Here is a 16,687-nt window from a genome sequence, read left to right on the forward strand (position 1 = left end):
CATCTTTATGGCTTCTCTTGATCCTCGAATTAAGTCACCACCCTTCTTCATGCCCACTGGCCATTTTATAATAGACCAAATGTGTGGGTTTAAGATTAATGATCCCCAGTTGTTTTTTCCTCAGCATATGAAACAGAAGTTAATTACTGCTGTTCCCTGGATCTGAGTGCTGATAATTTATCAGTCAAAGACGTAGTGCTAACTGCTAAATCTCTCAGTTGTGTCTGACTCTTTGTGACCCTCTGGTAGCCCACCAGACTCCTCTGTACATGGGATTCTCCAGGCAAGAATACTGGAGTGGGTTGCCGTTTGCTCTTCTAGGAAATCTTCCCAACCCAGGGATTGATTGCACCTCCGTTATGTCTCCTGCATTGCAGCCAGGTTCTTTACCACTGACACTACCTGGGAACCCAGACCAAGGATACATTCCAGGAATTGGGGACAAAGGGTATAGCTTTAGGCTAATGGAGGGAGATGTTTATTGAAAACAAGGTCTCAGAGTCCTACACTGCCTAACAATTTCTACCTCACTTTTAGGCTCATATGTATTTGATGGAAGGTGATTTTCTAGTATCCCAGTGGTTCTCAAAGTGTGATCCAGGGACTCCTGCTGTCTTCTCAGCTCTTTCAGGGGATCTATAGAGTCCTTCTTTTTCCAGTTACCTATCTTTGTTAAGGCTGAGTTGTCTTTATATACTTTAGCTAAAGTAACATATTATGGCAAATTGAATGCAAAAAGCATACCTGGGACTCCAACTGTCTTACATTAAATTAGACATTGAGATCTACAAAAATGTAAACAATGCTACTTTTCTTGGCTGATTTTTAAAAAATTGTAGTTTTTTTTTTTAAATAAATTATGCATGTTAACATAGGGTTTTTAAATTTTAAGTAAATACTTAAAGTTATCAATTTTAATTACATGTTAAATACCAACTATAACCCATATAAATGAAACATTTTGGGGTCCTTGGTAATATTTAATGGGGTAAGATAGTCTTGAGACTGAAAAAGTTTAAGAACTACTGTTATACTTCTGATTCATTAGATTCTTATAGGAATTTACCTTTAGGATAAAAGTTGATGTTTATATTATTATAGCAAGTGCTGCAATGAGTGTTTAAGGACTTAAATCTCTTTTGTTGCATGACATGGCACTAATTCCCTCATCTAACATTTTTTTTTAATTCAGCTTTTTCACTATAAGATGGTATCATTTACATTACCTGTTTCTTACAAAGTAATTACTAGTTTAGCTGTTTTGTCTAAAATTCAGTTTAATAATGTATTTGTTAATATTTGTTTGGGGCTTCATTTTCTTTTTTTGTCCTATTCGTGGTTGTCTTGTTCTGGCTCCTTTGTAGCCTTGCAGCTAGGAAGTTTTTAGTGATGACGCATTATTTTGGTTATTTGTTGTTTTGTCTTAATTATTTATGTCAGTTGCTTCAGACAGATCTCTCACTTCCAGTGGCTAAACTTTACTTATTCAGTTCACATACTGATCTCTTATGTTTCCAAAATTCCTTATTTATTCAACTCACGTATTAGCCGGATATCCTAGCAGATGCCTTATTAGCATATAGGATGACATTACTATAGACAGGGAGGGAAGAAAAAATCCTTTAAATGTGCACTGAAGGAAAGCTTTAAGCAAAATAGCTTGGCATTAAATTGCTGGAAAAGAGCAGCATATTCCAATACTTCAGTGCAGAGTTAAGGTTCTGTTTTGAAGTGTAGGAAGCAGGAGGATTAAGGCAGCCATGGCCACAGAATGGGGAAGCATTCATATGTTAGCATCAGAAAGAATTGTTGATCGGCTTCCCTGGTGGCTCAGAAGGTAAAGCATCTGCCTGCAACGCGGGAGACCTGGGTTCAATCCCTGGGTTGGGAAGATCCACTGGAGAAGGAAATGGCAACCCACCCCAGTACTTTTGCCTGGAAAATCCCATGGACGGAGGAGCCTGATAGGCTACTGTGCAAAGGGTCGCAAAGAGTCGGACACGACTGAGCAGCTTCACTTCTAAGAAAGAGTTTGCAGCAGCACCTGCATTCACAGATCGTAACTGTTGAGAGTAGTTTGTTTAGCAAATATTCCTTGCGTGTCTGTTATGTACTGGATATATACCTCCTTGTCTTTAAGGTGCATTTATTTTTATTCTAAGATATTAATAACTTATTCTCTAATATAGTTTGCCATATTTCTTTTATAATTATAGCCTTCTTATTGATCCTCTTTCAGGACTTAAGCTTTCACTGGCATTTTTTGAAAATTTATGGATGCAACCTCTCTTTTAAGTCAAGTTAAGCATACCCTTTCAAGAAGTTGTCTCTTAACTATTCATTCTATGCCACAGAACTGTATTTAACGATAGAACTTTTACTCTTTGTCAGTATTTCCAGTTCCTATACTCCTGTGTGCTACCTTCTTCTGTATGACTTCTATTTAATTATAACTCCCGCCCCAAAATCTTTATATATGCCACAGTCAAGTATAAGGTAATCATTAGTTATTGAATGACTGAACAGAATGTCAGTAAGTTTTGGGCTACTTTAGAAATCAAAAGAGATTTCCAGAAACAATGTTCATATCACAGTAGTAGCTTTTGTTGGTGCATTTGGCAGGGCCACCTTACGAGTTACTGGTTTTAGAGTATGACCTGGGGGGGTACTCCCTGGCAATAAGAATTTATAGGTTTTTCACTCTTGAACTCAGTTAACTTCTAACACTAATGTCTACATATTCTGTTTTTTTTTAATGTAAGAGAAAACTTACATTATATAGTTCAAATTCTAGCTTATAGAAAACAATCTTCTGAGGGTAACAAATACCTGTAGAGGTGAAGTTTATGGAGCCTATATATAGCATCATGAATTAAGGGAGAAAATAATTTCAAATTATAAGAAACCAAAAAATTAATTGTTTTGTTTACATTTTACTTTTAATAACCTTTGTAGTTTCTTCTCTAATGTTTCTCTTCTATGTACTTATGCAGAATGGTCAGGGTATTTGCTGCATGAAATTTCAGTTCAGTTCAGTCCCTCAGTCGTGTATGATTCTTTGTGACCCCATGGACTGCAGCATGCCAGGCTTCCCTGTCCATGACCACTCCCGGAGCTTGCTCAAACTCTTGTCCATCGAGTCAGTGATGCCATCCAGCCATTTTATCCTCTCCTCCTGCCCTTCACTCTTTCTCAGTATCAGGGTATTTTAGTTTGTTTTTAGCAAGTGTGCTAAAATTATTCCTGCTCTTTGATTTTGGGAACACATAACTCTTCTAGTTTGTTTAAGAATTATGTCATTCTGATGGTGATTTTTCTTTTGTTTGCTAGGTATGCTTAAGAAATAATCCTCTCTATCATGCTGGAGCAGTTGCGTTTTCAATTAGTGCTGGGATTCCTAAAGTTGGTGTCTTAATGGAGTCGGTTTGGAATATGAATGATAGCTGTAGATTTCAACTTAGATCTCCTGAGAGCTTGAAAAGCATGGACAAAGCTAGCAAAACTACTGAAGCTAATAAGTAAGTACTGTGTCTTAACTAATCTTGATTTTTCTAGTTTGCTTTGTATGTGAAGGAAGATAATCAAGGGAGACTTAAGAGAGGTGTATGGTAACTTAGAAAAGTGTTAACATGTGGGGGTCTTGTTAAGATCCCCACGAGTTTTGACAGGAACTGGTAAAATGTATTACTTGCAGTTTTGTTAATATTTGTATATTACAGTTATTCTTAATGTTTAGTGGCCAGAAGGGCCAATGTAGAGTTCTCTCTTGATGTCTTTGTTTGATCATTAGAGTGTATCCTTTGAAGGTGGTATAGAGCAGTGACAATGTGTTCAGCCTTACTGTCTTAGGCTGACTTTTTCCTACTCTCTTCGTGTGTAATCATCTTAATTTCTACCTAACATCTTGCCTGCATCTTGATCACTGGAAGGGTTTTATAGGTTAATGTACTGGGGAGGGAAATTCTATAAAGGATTTTTGTGAACTTTGGGGTGGGGGATAATGTGAACAGAAATAGCACTGAATTGTATAAAACCTACATTCTGGAGCTAGCTTACTATTTGGGAGCCATGTACAGATCTTAACACCTGTACTTTTAGAAGCATCTACTCATCTTTAAAAATACTGTGTGTGATAATTTGGCTGTTTGGTACTTGAGCTTTAATAAAGTTTCAAAATAGCTTTTTTCTTAATTTTATAAAAATACATGAACATTATAGAAATATGGAAAAGTAATATAATATCACATTGCAGAAAACATTTTAAATATTTTGATGTACTCTTTTTCTAAATGTATACAAGCAATTGAAAAGAAATGATTGGGACTATACATACAGGGTTTTACATTTCTGTAACTTTTTAGTTCAAATGAATATAATGATTGTACAAGGATTATTGCTAAGTTTAAAAATATTCTTTTGTAATTCATGCCTAATTAAAGTTTTTTACTTTGTGCTTTAGACTCTTATCTTGTTTTTAAAAATAGATTTATAGACTTTCTCTCTGCTTATATTGATTCTTTTTTTAATCTTAAAAGCAGCATTTATGAAACCTTGTAAAGGGTATTTGAAATCTTTTTGATATGCATAAAATGAGATTAAAATAGGTTGTATTTACATTTTGTTATTAAGATTTTCAGAATCTTCCTTGAAATTTGCCATCTATATTAATATACTTAGTAAAAGAGCTAAAGTGAAATTAAATGTTAAGACGGTAATAATTTTCATGTCGATAGACTCTTCTAGTCATGGAAATGTGTTGACTTTAAGCGTGCTAGTGATGAGTCAGTACTGGCTGGTTTCCACCATCACAAGATTTGCAGAGCAGCCATGAGTATTCATGTATGCTTGTACGGAGCACATTGCTAAGATGCTTGTGAACATAACGCTGTTTTTCTCTGGACTATTTTCTAAACTCAGGTGAAATTCCTGACGGGAATAATAGGAGATGAGAGGATTAAGATGATGGCCCTGATTATAATATATACCAGAATGATCTGTATATGACAAATTTTTGAGTAATACATGACTTTTCTTTGAAAAAATTTACTTCTGCCATTTAATGAATAAAAACGTTTTATTTTTTTATCATCTGTAGTTGCTATAGTTATCTTCTCAAGTATAGCATTAATGAAATAACTGAAGGAAGAGGGATAGTTTATTAATACTATAGTTTTCCATTTCAGTTACAGCAGGTGGTTATTATTGAACTATCTGGTGGTTAGCAAACTTTTATAAACCATTGCAAGTAGAGTTTTTCTTTTGAACTCTAGGAAATTAATGATCTGGAGGACTTTTTATTTATTTGCCTTTATCATCTTTTCAGTTAAACTGCTGTATGCAAGTCAGGGTTCAGTAAAGTGTGAAACTTGTTTGCCCGAGAGGCTTATGATAAAGCTATGTAGACAAATTGAGTGTAGCTTCTTTTGTTATTCCTAGATAAGGCTTATCTGAATCATTGTTCCAAGTTGTTGATAGCTTCACATAGTGTATTTCTTTCCTGCTTTAAAACATTATTTAAAATTTGAGATGTGCACTGTGTATCTTTTTTAGTACCTTGCATTCTAAAGAATAATGCAGTTTGTACAAGTTTTTACTATTTCATTCCCTTTTGAGAATAAACTTGAGTCTTATTATATAAGCCATTTGATAAGTTCCTGATGTTTTATTTTCCTAATTATAAAGAGAATGTTGTTTCTAACTGCAGGCCTGAAAGTAAGCAGGAACCAGTGAAAACAGAAATGGGTCCCCCACCATCTCCAGCATCTACATGCAGTGATGCATCTTCCATTGCCAGCAGTGCATCGATGCCATATAGTAAGTTTTATGTGTAGTGTACATTGGTCAAAATAGGGTGCCAGGCACACAGCTGTGTAGCTGTGTTCGGTTTGTGTTTCTGATTGGAGACAGCTCAGACTATTTTTAGTATAAATCTTTTAGTTTAAATTGTGCTCCTACTAGTTTGATTTTTTAAAATATTTGTTTATTTACTGAACTACAAGGCTTATGGGGCTTGCAGGATCTTCGTTCACTGACCAGGAATCAAACCTGTGCCCTCTGCAGTGGAAGCGCAGAGTCCTAACCACTGGACCACTAGGAAAGTCTAGTGGTCTTATTTAAATGTAAAAACAATAGTTATAGTGTTGACTATTCTTATTTTTGAGAGTTATAATTTTCCACAGTATATAAAATGCACTGCAGTAATAGAAGGAAATAATGGCCACTCTCTAGAATATCTGCCTATCTTTGTTGAGACTGTTATTGTAAATTGGTTATGGCCTGGTCACAACTTTTGCCCAGAATTTGTAGAATTTATAAACCGAGGTTTGCTACTGCACCTTGGATATAAAGAAGTTGTGTTTTTTTTTTTAAGCTTTCCAAAATAAATGTATTTTTTACTTGTGGTTGCTTCATACTTGAAATTGAAAGTTACTAGTCATTTTAATAGTCTTGTGTTAATTTTAAGGACAGCCCAACATATCTTCCTTTTTTAAAACTTGGTCCCATAGCCCTAATTTTGAGGGTCCAAAACAAGCTTTAAGTTTTTAAATTTTTTGCAGTTGTTTACTATGTGTTAATATTGTTAAGCATTAATGAATGAATTCATAAAAAATGAATTTTTTTTTTTTTTACCATGAGTTCATCTAAGTGAAAGTTAGTCACGAAACCTCAATTCAGAAGGCAGTAGTTTGTGAAATATGTTAGATATCTCAAATATGTATCCCTTTACAAATGATATTTTTTCATATATTTAGATAAAATCTATAAAGTCTCTTTCACATTTTCTTTTTGGTACTTACCATTTTGTTGTTGTCTAAGAACGACGACGGTCCACCCCCGCCCCCAAAGAGGAGGAAAAGGTGAACGAAGAGCAGTGGTCTCTTCGGGAAGTCGTTTTTGTGGAAGATGTTAAGAATGTTCCTGTGGGCAAGGTTTGTTCAGAATATCTAAGAATTAATTAGTAAGTGAACTCTAGTGGTATCGATTATCAAGGAGTTTATGGTTGGTGAGTGCTCATCAGCCCTTTCCTCCAGGCTGCCTTGACTGTCACCTCTCATCTCTCTGGCCCCATCCTCCCACCTGATGCACCTGTCTCCTTTGTCCCTGACAGATGGACCGATGATGCTGCTACCTGTCCTTGAGCATTAATGGTGATAGGCTGCTTTTTAAAAAAACATTATTTTGAAATAATTTTAGATTTACAGAAAAATTGAATATAGATAACATTTTTTGGTACAGTCTATTCTTTGGGACTGATAATACAGCGTTTTTATGGAGTTGATCTTTCATAACATTTATAAATCTTACTACTATCTTTAAGCTTCCACTTTCTCTTGTGTTCTTCCTAGAGAGGGTCTTGGTCTCGGAGAAACCAAGTGGATAGAGTTCATCAGCTGGAATGTTATTAACTTCATCTTTGTCTTCACACATTCTTAATACAAAATGGGATGATAGCTATAGAATATCTGCAATGTAAATCTTTTCCTGATGGCTTTTTACTTTCTTAAATGTGATGGTCTTTCCTTTATACTTAAAGGACCGATAACTTATGTCCTGCCATTTACAAAGGCTTTTCTCATGTACTATTCCATTTGGTTTTTCAAATAGAACTCTAGTTTATGGGAACCTTTTTTTTCCCCTAAGAAGATCCCACTGGCTTAAAAGTAGTAAGTAACAGAAGTGGGACTCAGGTATTCTGAATTCAGGTGCTGTGCTCAGCTTTTTGTGCATTGCTCGCTCTTACTTTGTCCATTATGGTAGCTATTGGCCAGATATATGTAGCAAATTAGACTTACTAAAATCAGTAAAATTTAAAAAGTCAGTTTCCAGCCACATCAGCTCCATGTGCTCAGTAGCCACTTCTGGCTAATGGCTGTCATGTTGGACAGCATGGGTGTAGAGTGTTAGACCGTCATCACAGAAGTTCTTTTGCACAGTGGGGTTCTAATAACGAGGGAGGGTAGAAGGAATTTGTGGATTATACTTGATTGCTAAACATCCACACACTAATCACTGGCTGTGTGGGTCAGTTTTCCTACAGAAAATATGTCTTGGATTTAGACATCAGCAATAAATTTGGTGAGTGTGTTCAGATTAATTTTATAACTTGATGATCATTGAAGAAATATAAGGAATTTAATGCCTTCAGTGTTAAATTTTCTCAATGAATATAAGTTGCATATTGATTTCATATGAGTTAGTGTTAACATTTTTATCATATCTACCTGTATTCTAGGTGCTAAAAGTGGATGGAGCCTATGTTGCTGTAAAATTTCCAGGAACATCCAGCAATACCAACTGTCAGAGCAGCTCTGGTTCAGATGCTGACCCTTCTTCTCTCCTGCAGGATTGTAGGTTACTTAGAATTGATGAACTGCAGGTAAGTATGGAGGAGTCACCCACTCAGCAGTTGAATGTTAGGACCCTGAGCATTACAGATTTGAGAGTAAAATTCGTTTTTGTGTCACGCAGGTTGTCAAAACTGGTGGAACACCAAAAGTTCCCGACTGCTTCCAAAGGACTCCTAAGAAGCTTTGTATACCTGAGAAGACAGAAATATTAGCAGTGAATGTGGATTCCAAAGGTAAAGATTTTGTAACTTTTCCAGCTGGCGCACTATCTATTCTGTCAGTGCTTGTGCAGTAAGTGGGGATAGGATAAAGTGTAATAGTGTGGAATGAAATGTGTCTGTATTTGAAATGTGACTGGAGATATATAATTTGGTGGGTACTTGCCATTTACTAAAGATGTGTAATAATTTTTTTTTAAACATCTGTATTTCTGAAGGTGTGCATGCTGTTTTGAAGACTGGAAATTGGGTACGGTACTGTATCTTTGATCTTGCCACAGGAAAAGCCGAACAGGAGAATAATTTCCCTACAAGCAGCATTGCTTTCCTTGGTCAGAACGAGAGGAATGTAGCCATTTTCACTGCTGGACAGGTATAGAGGCTTATTTTTGCTTTTGAAAATGTATATGACAACATCAGCTTTTTTGTGAAGCTGAGTTTGGTTCTAGTTTGCTTGTTATTAAACTGTTGAAGAATTTAGAATATTCAGCACATTTTTAATAAGTTTCTGTTTGGTCACTGTTATAAGCATATGTAAAATGTAATTTGAAAATAAACACACCTCTTGTAAAAGTCAGACATGTATTTGATTGGGAGCCAAACTTTATTATTTTCCTCTCTGTTATAGGAGTCTCCTATTATTCTTCGAGATGGAAATGGTACTATCTACCCAATGGCCAAAGATTGCATGGGAGGAATAAGGGATCCCGATTGGCTTGATCTTCCACCTATTAGTAGTCTTGGAATGGGTGTACATTCTTTAATAAATCTTCCTGCCAATTCAACAATCAAAAAGAAAGCTGCTATTATTATCATGGCTGTAGAGGTAATCTGGTTTTTTAAACTACTTGGCATTTCAATTGAGAAGACCCTGCTGGAGTCTAGGGAAACAGTTTTAAATAGATTATTTGTCGCCCCTTCCCTGTAGGAGCTAAGAGTGTATTAGGACAAGAGAGAGGAATATACCATTGGTTACAGTGTGATACAAGTGTTGGGTAAGGCATGGGCAAAGGTGTAGAAGCACAAAAGGGAGGGGTTAAGTTAGACTGTGACGGTAGAGGCTTCTCTGAGGAGGTGTTGCCCGGACATATACTTAAATAGTCAGGTAGGTGTTTCCTAGACACAGGATAAAGGTAGGAGGTGTTATCCCAGGCATGAAGAGCAGCCTTTGTGAATCTTAGTAATATGTTGGGAGAACTTATACATTCTTTTGATTATTTAAAACTAGAAGATAGGGCTCATATGGATCTATGAGTGGCAACTGATAGGGCAGGGAAAGGGATTGGGGTGCCTTGTGTGTTAATCTACGGGACCTGAACTTTCCCTGAAAGCTAGGAGGAGAGGGTTTTAAGCTGCTGTATTTCTTCTTTTTTTTTTTTTTTTAAAAAGAAGATGAGCAGTGGATGGAGAAGTAGCAGAAGTTTAGAGACCAGATAAAAAAGCTATGTCATTATTCATGTGAGAAACAAAGTGAACTTGAACCCTTGGAAATGAGGAGGGGATGGACTTAAGAGATCTTAAGGAAGTGGAAGCTTTAAAGCTCTGACAGGATGGCAGCAGTAAATGAAAGGAAGGGGTTATTAAAGCTTTGATTTAGGTGATTTTGATGGGGAGATGAGAAATAGGATAAACAAATGGGTTATAAGGTGAGAAGATGAGTTTAGTTTTGAACACACTGTGGTTGAGATGTTTTTGTTAGATGTGGAGGCAACACTGATGGAAGTTATTGGAGCAATTTGAGCAGAGATTGACCTGATTTGCCTAACATTTGCAAAATATCACTGCTGACACGCTGAGAATACAAGGGGGATAGGTTGGAAGTAAGGAGCCTAGTTAGGTGGAAGGTGCTTGGCCCAGGAAGTGGAATGATGAGTGACTAGACTCTAGATATCCTAGAAATGTTTTAAAGTAGATCCAACAGGATTTACTTATGGCTAATTACAGGGTGTCATTTAGAGGAAGTAAGAGGGAGAATGGTTTTAAAGAATGATGTTGCCATTTATCGAGATGAGGACACTAAGGATGAATGAAGCAGGTTCAGGAGGGTAACATCAAGTTTGTTTAAGGTTCTTTTGTTTTTGACTGCACTGGGTCTTTGTTGTGGCACACAAGCTTTCTCTAGTTGTGGAGCTCGGGCTTAGTTGCCCCACAGTATGTGGAATCTTAGTTTCCCAATCAGGATGGAATGTGCAGATTCTTATCCACTGGACCACCACAGAAGTCTCTAAGATTCGTATTAGGTATCTAAGAGGAGTTAGTGAAGAGAGAGTTGGGCGTGAAAGTTGGAAGACCAGGAGAGAGAGGACCAAACTAGAGAAGTGTACTTAGGAGCCGTCAGGATATCTGTGATATTTAAAGGAATTAAACTGCGTGAGATTACTAAAGACTTGGAGAAGGACAAACCTAAGGACTGAACCACTGGAATAGTCTCAGCATTGAAATGCCAAGAGGTAAAGAGGAATCTGTATAAAGGGACTGAGAAGGACTTGGAGGAAAACTAGAATGAGTGTTGTCTTGGAAGCTAAGCCAAGAGCATGTGTCAAGTGGGATGTATTGTTCAAGTATATCATGTGATGCTGTAGGCCAGTGAGCCTTCACATCATTTAAAAATTCTTGATTTGTTGCCAGCATTCCAAGTCACAGGATTTATATTTAAAATTCAGATTTTTAGTTGCTCTTTAAAAGTTAGAAGACCTGGTAACATTGGGCCATCACAAAACATTATTCTGTTCCTTTTAGGGGGCTATGCATGGTCTCTCCAGTTCATTGCAGAGGATGTTTAAAATTTGTTGCTCTGCATTCAGTGTTAGTCACCATTTATTACGTGGTTTATGTTACCTTTTTTTTTTCAGCCAGCTTCCTCCATTCATTTTATACTATATCAAGTGCTTCTGTAGGCCTAATAATTCTATGAACCCTGGACTTTGTCAGCATCTTAATGGTAAAGATAAAACATGCCATCATCCTAGGGGTAGGGATGAAGTATGTCATCATTTATCTTTGTAGCTCATTTACCAGGACTAGATGCACAGTAGACATGCAAGAAATTTTTGCCAAACTCTCTGCCTTTTGTTGGACTTCCCAGGTAACTCAGGTAAAGAACCCACGTGCCAGTGCAGGAAACACAGGAGACTTGGGTTTTATCCCCGAGTTGAGAGGGAAATGGAGGAGGAAATGGCATCCCACGCCAGTATTCTTGCCTGGAAAATCCCATGGACAGAGGAGCCTGGCAGGTTATAGTCCATGGATTCATAAAAGAGTCAGACAGGACTGAGCATGCACACATGCTGCCTTTTGTTATAAGAATAAGTGACAGCATATAGTGATGCAGTATAAACTGTCTTGCTCAGACATAGTAAGTGTGATATTGATACTGTCAGCATAATGGCCCCTGTGTGGTCTAGCAGGTTGGAGATGAGAGCTCCTCTAGAGTAGCTGCTTCTAACCAGACGACTGATTTGTTTGAAAACATTCAATATCACAGCCATGTGCAGCAAAATATCTTAATTTTAGTTATTTCAAAATGTACTGTGCTTTTTATTCTTCGGAGAGATTTTGACATATTCTCTCAATGTATTGATTATAATGCATATCTGCCACTAGATTTTGACAAAATTAGTCCTGTGTGGCCCACCTCATGTTCTTGAACTGGAGTTTGTAATTTATGGGGTCACTTCAGAGCCATAGTTAGTTCCACAGTCCAAATGGCCTGTCTCACATGTGTCACATACTGAAAACAGCTTTTTTGGTAGTTTGTAAAGAAGTGGCAAGTTCAAAAGCATCTCTTTTCTTTCCTTTGTATTTCCATATATTTTTTTCCCACCTGCTTTCCTCCAGTTCCTAATTTTAGTTAAACAAATTTTCTTGTTTTCCTTAACTAATGCTTCACATTCAGTCCATTAAGTGTCCTATAACTATAGTTTACATTCTGAAAAAAATGCATTTCAGCTCCTTGATATATTAATGCTGTATCTTAGTTTGTTTAGGCTGCTAAGGTCAGAGTGACTTAAACAGCTGAAATTTGCTTTTCATAGTTCAGGAAGGTGTAAAGTTCAAGATCAAAGCACGGGCAGATTTGGGGTCTGATGTGTTCTTTCCTGGTTCATGGATGGCCGTGTGTTCTCACACAGTCAGTGCGAGGGGGGGATCTCTGGTCTCTTCAGGTCCCTTTAAGATCAGTGATCACCTTCATGAAGGCTCCACCCTCATGACCTAATCACTGTCCAAAGGCACTACCCCCAGATACCATTATCTTGGGGATTATTAGGCTTCAGCATGAATTGGGAGGGAGCAAATACTCGGTCCCTAGCATGCTGTTTCTCAGAAAATGGTATGATCCATAAACAGTTTATCATTACTACCTTGTCTTTGACAATGAAGTGTGTATTTAGCTGTCACCTTTGGGAAAGTGCGTCTGTCGTGATTTCTGGGGAGGTAAAGGTTTTCGCTTTCATAGTGTGATGTAACCTTAGCGAGCACAGGAGGGTGAGAATAAGCTTGGAGTGAAATGTATACCCTGTGCTTAATCGGCCAACAGTATCAATAGGGTTCTAGTTTGCTAGTTGTATATGACGTAAATAAGGGTTCTGTAAACTAGTGGGACTTCCCAGGTGGCGCTAGTGGTCAAGAACTCACCTGCCAATGCAGGAGTCTTAAGAGATACGAGTTCAGTCCCTGGGTTGGGAAGAGGCCCTCGAAGAGAAAAACGGCAACGCACTCCCGTAATTCTTGCCTGGAGAATCCCATGGACAGAGGAGCCTGGCGGGCTACAGTCCATAGAGTCGCACAGAATCATACCTGACTGAAGCAACAGCACGCACACAAACTATGATGTGTAGGTCCAGTCCAGCCCCTCCCATTCATCATTTGCACATTGTGTATCTGACTAATTTCCTGCTGCAGTTACTGAGTTGAGTTAGTTGCAGAAGCTGAAGATATTTATTGATCCTTTGTAGATCACTCTTCATTACTGTCAATTGTTGTCTCTGCTTAAGGATATCTTTAAGTTAAGTTCAGCTTCTTTTGCCAGGTCACCTTAAATTGTCTCTACTTCCCGCAGAGCTGATTTTATTATTGTGTCGGCCACGTGAAATTTTTGACACATGTATTGTGGTATGCAAATGCGTTGACGTTTTTTTCCTAATTTGTCTGAGCACAGAAACAAACCCTGATGCAGCACATCCTGCGCTGTGACTACGAGGCCTGTCGGCAGTATCTTATGAATCTTGAGCAGGCGGTGGTTTTAGAGCAGAACTTACAGGTGCTGCAGACGTTCATCAGCCACAGATGTGATGGAAATCGAAATATTCTGCATGCTTGTGTGTCCGTTTGCTTTCCAACCAGCAATAAGGAAACTAAAGAAGAAGAGGGTGAGATTAAGAACTATAGCATGATCTTTAAAAGGAATTTTGGGCAATTTTGAAAATACAAAAATTACTGGAAGAAAGGAAAATCACTGTAAAGAATTTGTCTATGTATTATCACTTGACTTTGTAAAATCTTGGAGTTTCAGAAGGTAACATTCTCAAAAGGTAAAAAGGCCTGTTCTTTTGATAGGATGAGTAGATAACATGAGTAAGTAAATTTTTCATCAGTGTGTTTCTGTTGTCTTAAATTCTCTTTTTGTTTAATACAAACTATGTATGTAGAATCCTTAAGAGCTTTACTAGTTTTATAATTGTAGGTGACTTTTATTACCATGGGACTTACTTGGCAAGTTAAGTCAAATTATATGGAGGCAACTTTTATCCCAATTTTTAGAATGTAGAGGAGAAAATAGTGAATTATTAGATGTTTTTGGAAAAGTAAATAAACTTTTCTTTTTACCATAAGGTTTTTAATTGGCTGATTAAAGGGAGGAAGCTGAAAACCTGAAGTGCAATTGTGTAATTCATAATGGTTTTCCTTATTTTGAATTCTCCTGATGACATTCTGGTAGCTAAATCTTTGAATAGTGGTTTGCAAGTTTCTGATATTTTATTCATTATCATTGTCTGACTAAAGGATAAGTAGTGTATAAACTAAGACTGAGGTACTGATATGTCAGCCTTTTCTTCCTTGGTAGTGTGAGCTACATTTCAGCCTACTTGTGAATAATACTTTTTATCTTTCGGGGTTGAAAAGTAAGGCAGAATAAGGAAATAATTCATGTTAAAAGTCATAGTTCAATCTAGCTTAAGTGTTTATTCCTCTGAGGAGGCAAAATTAAAACTGTTATCCCTAGTGTGTGAATTAGAACACTGAAACAGAAGTTAGCATTTAATGGCTTGTACATACTTAATCTCTTAGTTAATTTTTGAAGTTTAAAGTGATCCTAATTTTTTCTATTATGTTTCAGAAGCAGAGCGCTCTGAAAGAAACACATTTGCAGAAAGACTTTCTGCTGTTGAGGCCATTGCAAATGCAATATCAGTTGTTTCAAGTAATGGCCCAGGTAATCGGGCTGGATCATCAAGTAGCCGAAGGTAATGTGATTTTTACCAGGGAGGTTCAGTTGATGGAAATGTAATCCAAGTACAGAAAGAAATGTATCTGTTATCTCTCATATGCATGAATTGGTGGGTCCTTTTGTTTTGTTTTTTGTTCCTTTCAGTATCAGTCTGGGAAAAATATTTGACAGTATCTCGTATTTAGGTATAGAACAGTAGGACCTAGGATCTTTCAAAAATTTGAGGTAATTTAGACAAGTAGTTTAAACTTGATTCTTTGAATGTGTTTTAAATTTTTCATCATTCTTTTTTCCTAGGAAGTTATTTTCTTTAGTTGGAGAACAAATAATATGATAATTGAAAGAACCTCAATCTTTTATTTTCAGATTGTTTACTTAGTTCAGTCTCTCAGATGTACTAATGATCTGGGAAGAAAAGAAAAGCTGGTGTATATTATGAATGTTCAGTATTTAAAAATTTCAGGCTTTCAGAGTTCTGGGATGGACAAAACTTACAACACATTAAAAATTACTAGATGTTTGAATAGATGAAGACTATAAAGAATTCAGGATATAGGAGTTTCTTGTTTTTCCTGAAGAGAAAAAGCACATTTATATTAGACATGAGACCCAGAATTCTTGGATGCTTCACAAATCATTAATGTCGAAGCACTGCTTACTGTGCTCATGTTGTAAAGTCAACTTAAAATGAAGACTCTCTTTGCCTATTTGCTGTTCTATATTCAACTCTCCCTTTTAAAAATGATTCTTCTAAAATTGGTTCCAACCTGAGAGCTTCCCAGGTTCAAAAACATTCTGAGGTGAGATTTGTCAAAAACTATTTATGGATGACCAAATTATAATTTAAAACCGTACAGAAACATTATATAGACTATGCAAAACGGAAATTATCACCAGCTTATTTATTCAGGACTGCACTAGGCAGACAAAGTGTTTGGTCTAAAATGGAAAGCGACTTAAATTCTTCATGAAGAAATTAGTGTCTGAATTATTTCAGGTATTTCATTTCCTCAGGGAAAATACAGGTTGAAATCAAGTTGGACTCTGATATGGTTGGTCCAATACCAGTGCTGCCATCTTTTTTTCATGTAAGGATTATTTTGAAGGCAAAGACTAAAAGGAGCTTCAAGAGTGGGTGATGTGTTGCTCACAGAAATAATTTGCAGAGTAAGCTCCTTTGAGGCATTTGCCGAAGATTTCACTGCAGTGCTCTTAACCAGTTCAAACTCAGGGCTGCCGGTTGAACAGATGAAAGCACAGGAGTCTTATTATCCACGCCGGGCAGTAGGAAGTCCACAGACTCTGCTTCATTGAAGTGAAACCCTCCTCTAGCCTACAATGGATTTTCTAGGCGATGCCCCTTGATGAGTATGCAGGCTGGGATTCATGAGCTGTAAGCTCAAAACCGATGCAGTTTCAATATTGAATGGAGTACTGTTAAATGCCTTCAGATGATGATTTGACTGAGAAGTTTTGTTATGTGACTGAATAGTGCCTGAGTTCAAAGGGCAGATTTAGTGGAAGGCTTGATTGATGCATCTGATTGCAGGTGTATGTACTCTAGAGATTATTAATCTGGAAGACACATGACCTTCGCTTTTTTGTCACAGTGGTATGTTTGAACATGACTGGATTCTAAGGCTTCTGTAGCATGGATATAACGTGCTTACAAA

At 37.0% G+C, this 16,687-nt stretch overlaps 1 protein-coding gene across 6 annotated transcripts in view; it reads left to right on the plus strand.

Moving 5' to 3' along the window:
• Positions 1-16,687, plus strand: part of UBR5 (ubiquitin protein ligase E3 component n-recognin 5) — a 133,864-nt gene that overhangs the window by 73,889 nt on the left and 43,288 nt on the right. For 5 of the 6 annotated variants that reach the window (XM_043484024.1, XM_043484026.1, XM_043484029.1 and 2 more), the window contains exons 14-22: positions 3,331-3,518; positions 5,705-5,814; positions 6,817-6,929; positions 8,234-8,377; positions 8,470-8,581; positions 8,785-8,939; positions 9,195-9,392; positions 13,725-13,935; positions 14,904-15,030. In XM_043484024.1, coding sequence (XP_043339959.1) covers positions 3,331-3,518; positions 5,705-5,814; positions 6,817-6,929; positions 8,234-8,377; positions 8,470-8,581; positions 8,785-8,939; positions 9,195-9,392; positions 13,725-13,935; positions 14,904-15,030 — 1,358 coding nt within the window. The remainder of the gene's footprint in view (positions 1-3,330; positions 3,519-5,704; positions 5,815-6,816; positions 6,930-8,233; positions 8,378-8,469; positions 8,582-8,784; positions 8,940-9,194; positions 9,393-13,724; positions 13,936-14,903; positions 15,031-16,687) is intronic. The other variant, XM_043484025.1, reaches the window with a different exon arrangement.

This window comes from Cervus canadensis, chromosome 12, assembly GCF_019320065.1.
Source record: "Cervus canadensis isolate Bull #8, Minnesota chromosome 12, ASM1932006v1, whole genome shotgun sequence".
In the NCBI taxonomy this organism is placed as follows: Eukaryota; Metazoa; Chordata; class Mammalia; order Artiodactyla; family Cervidae; genus Cervus; species Cervus canadensis.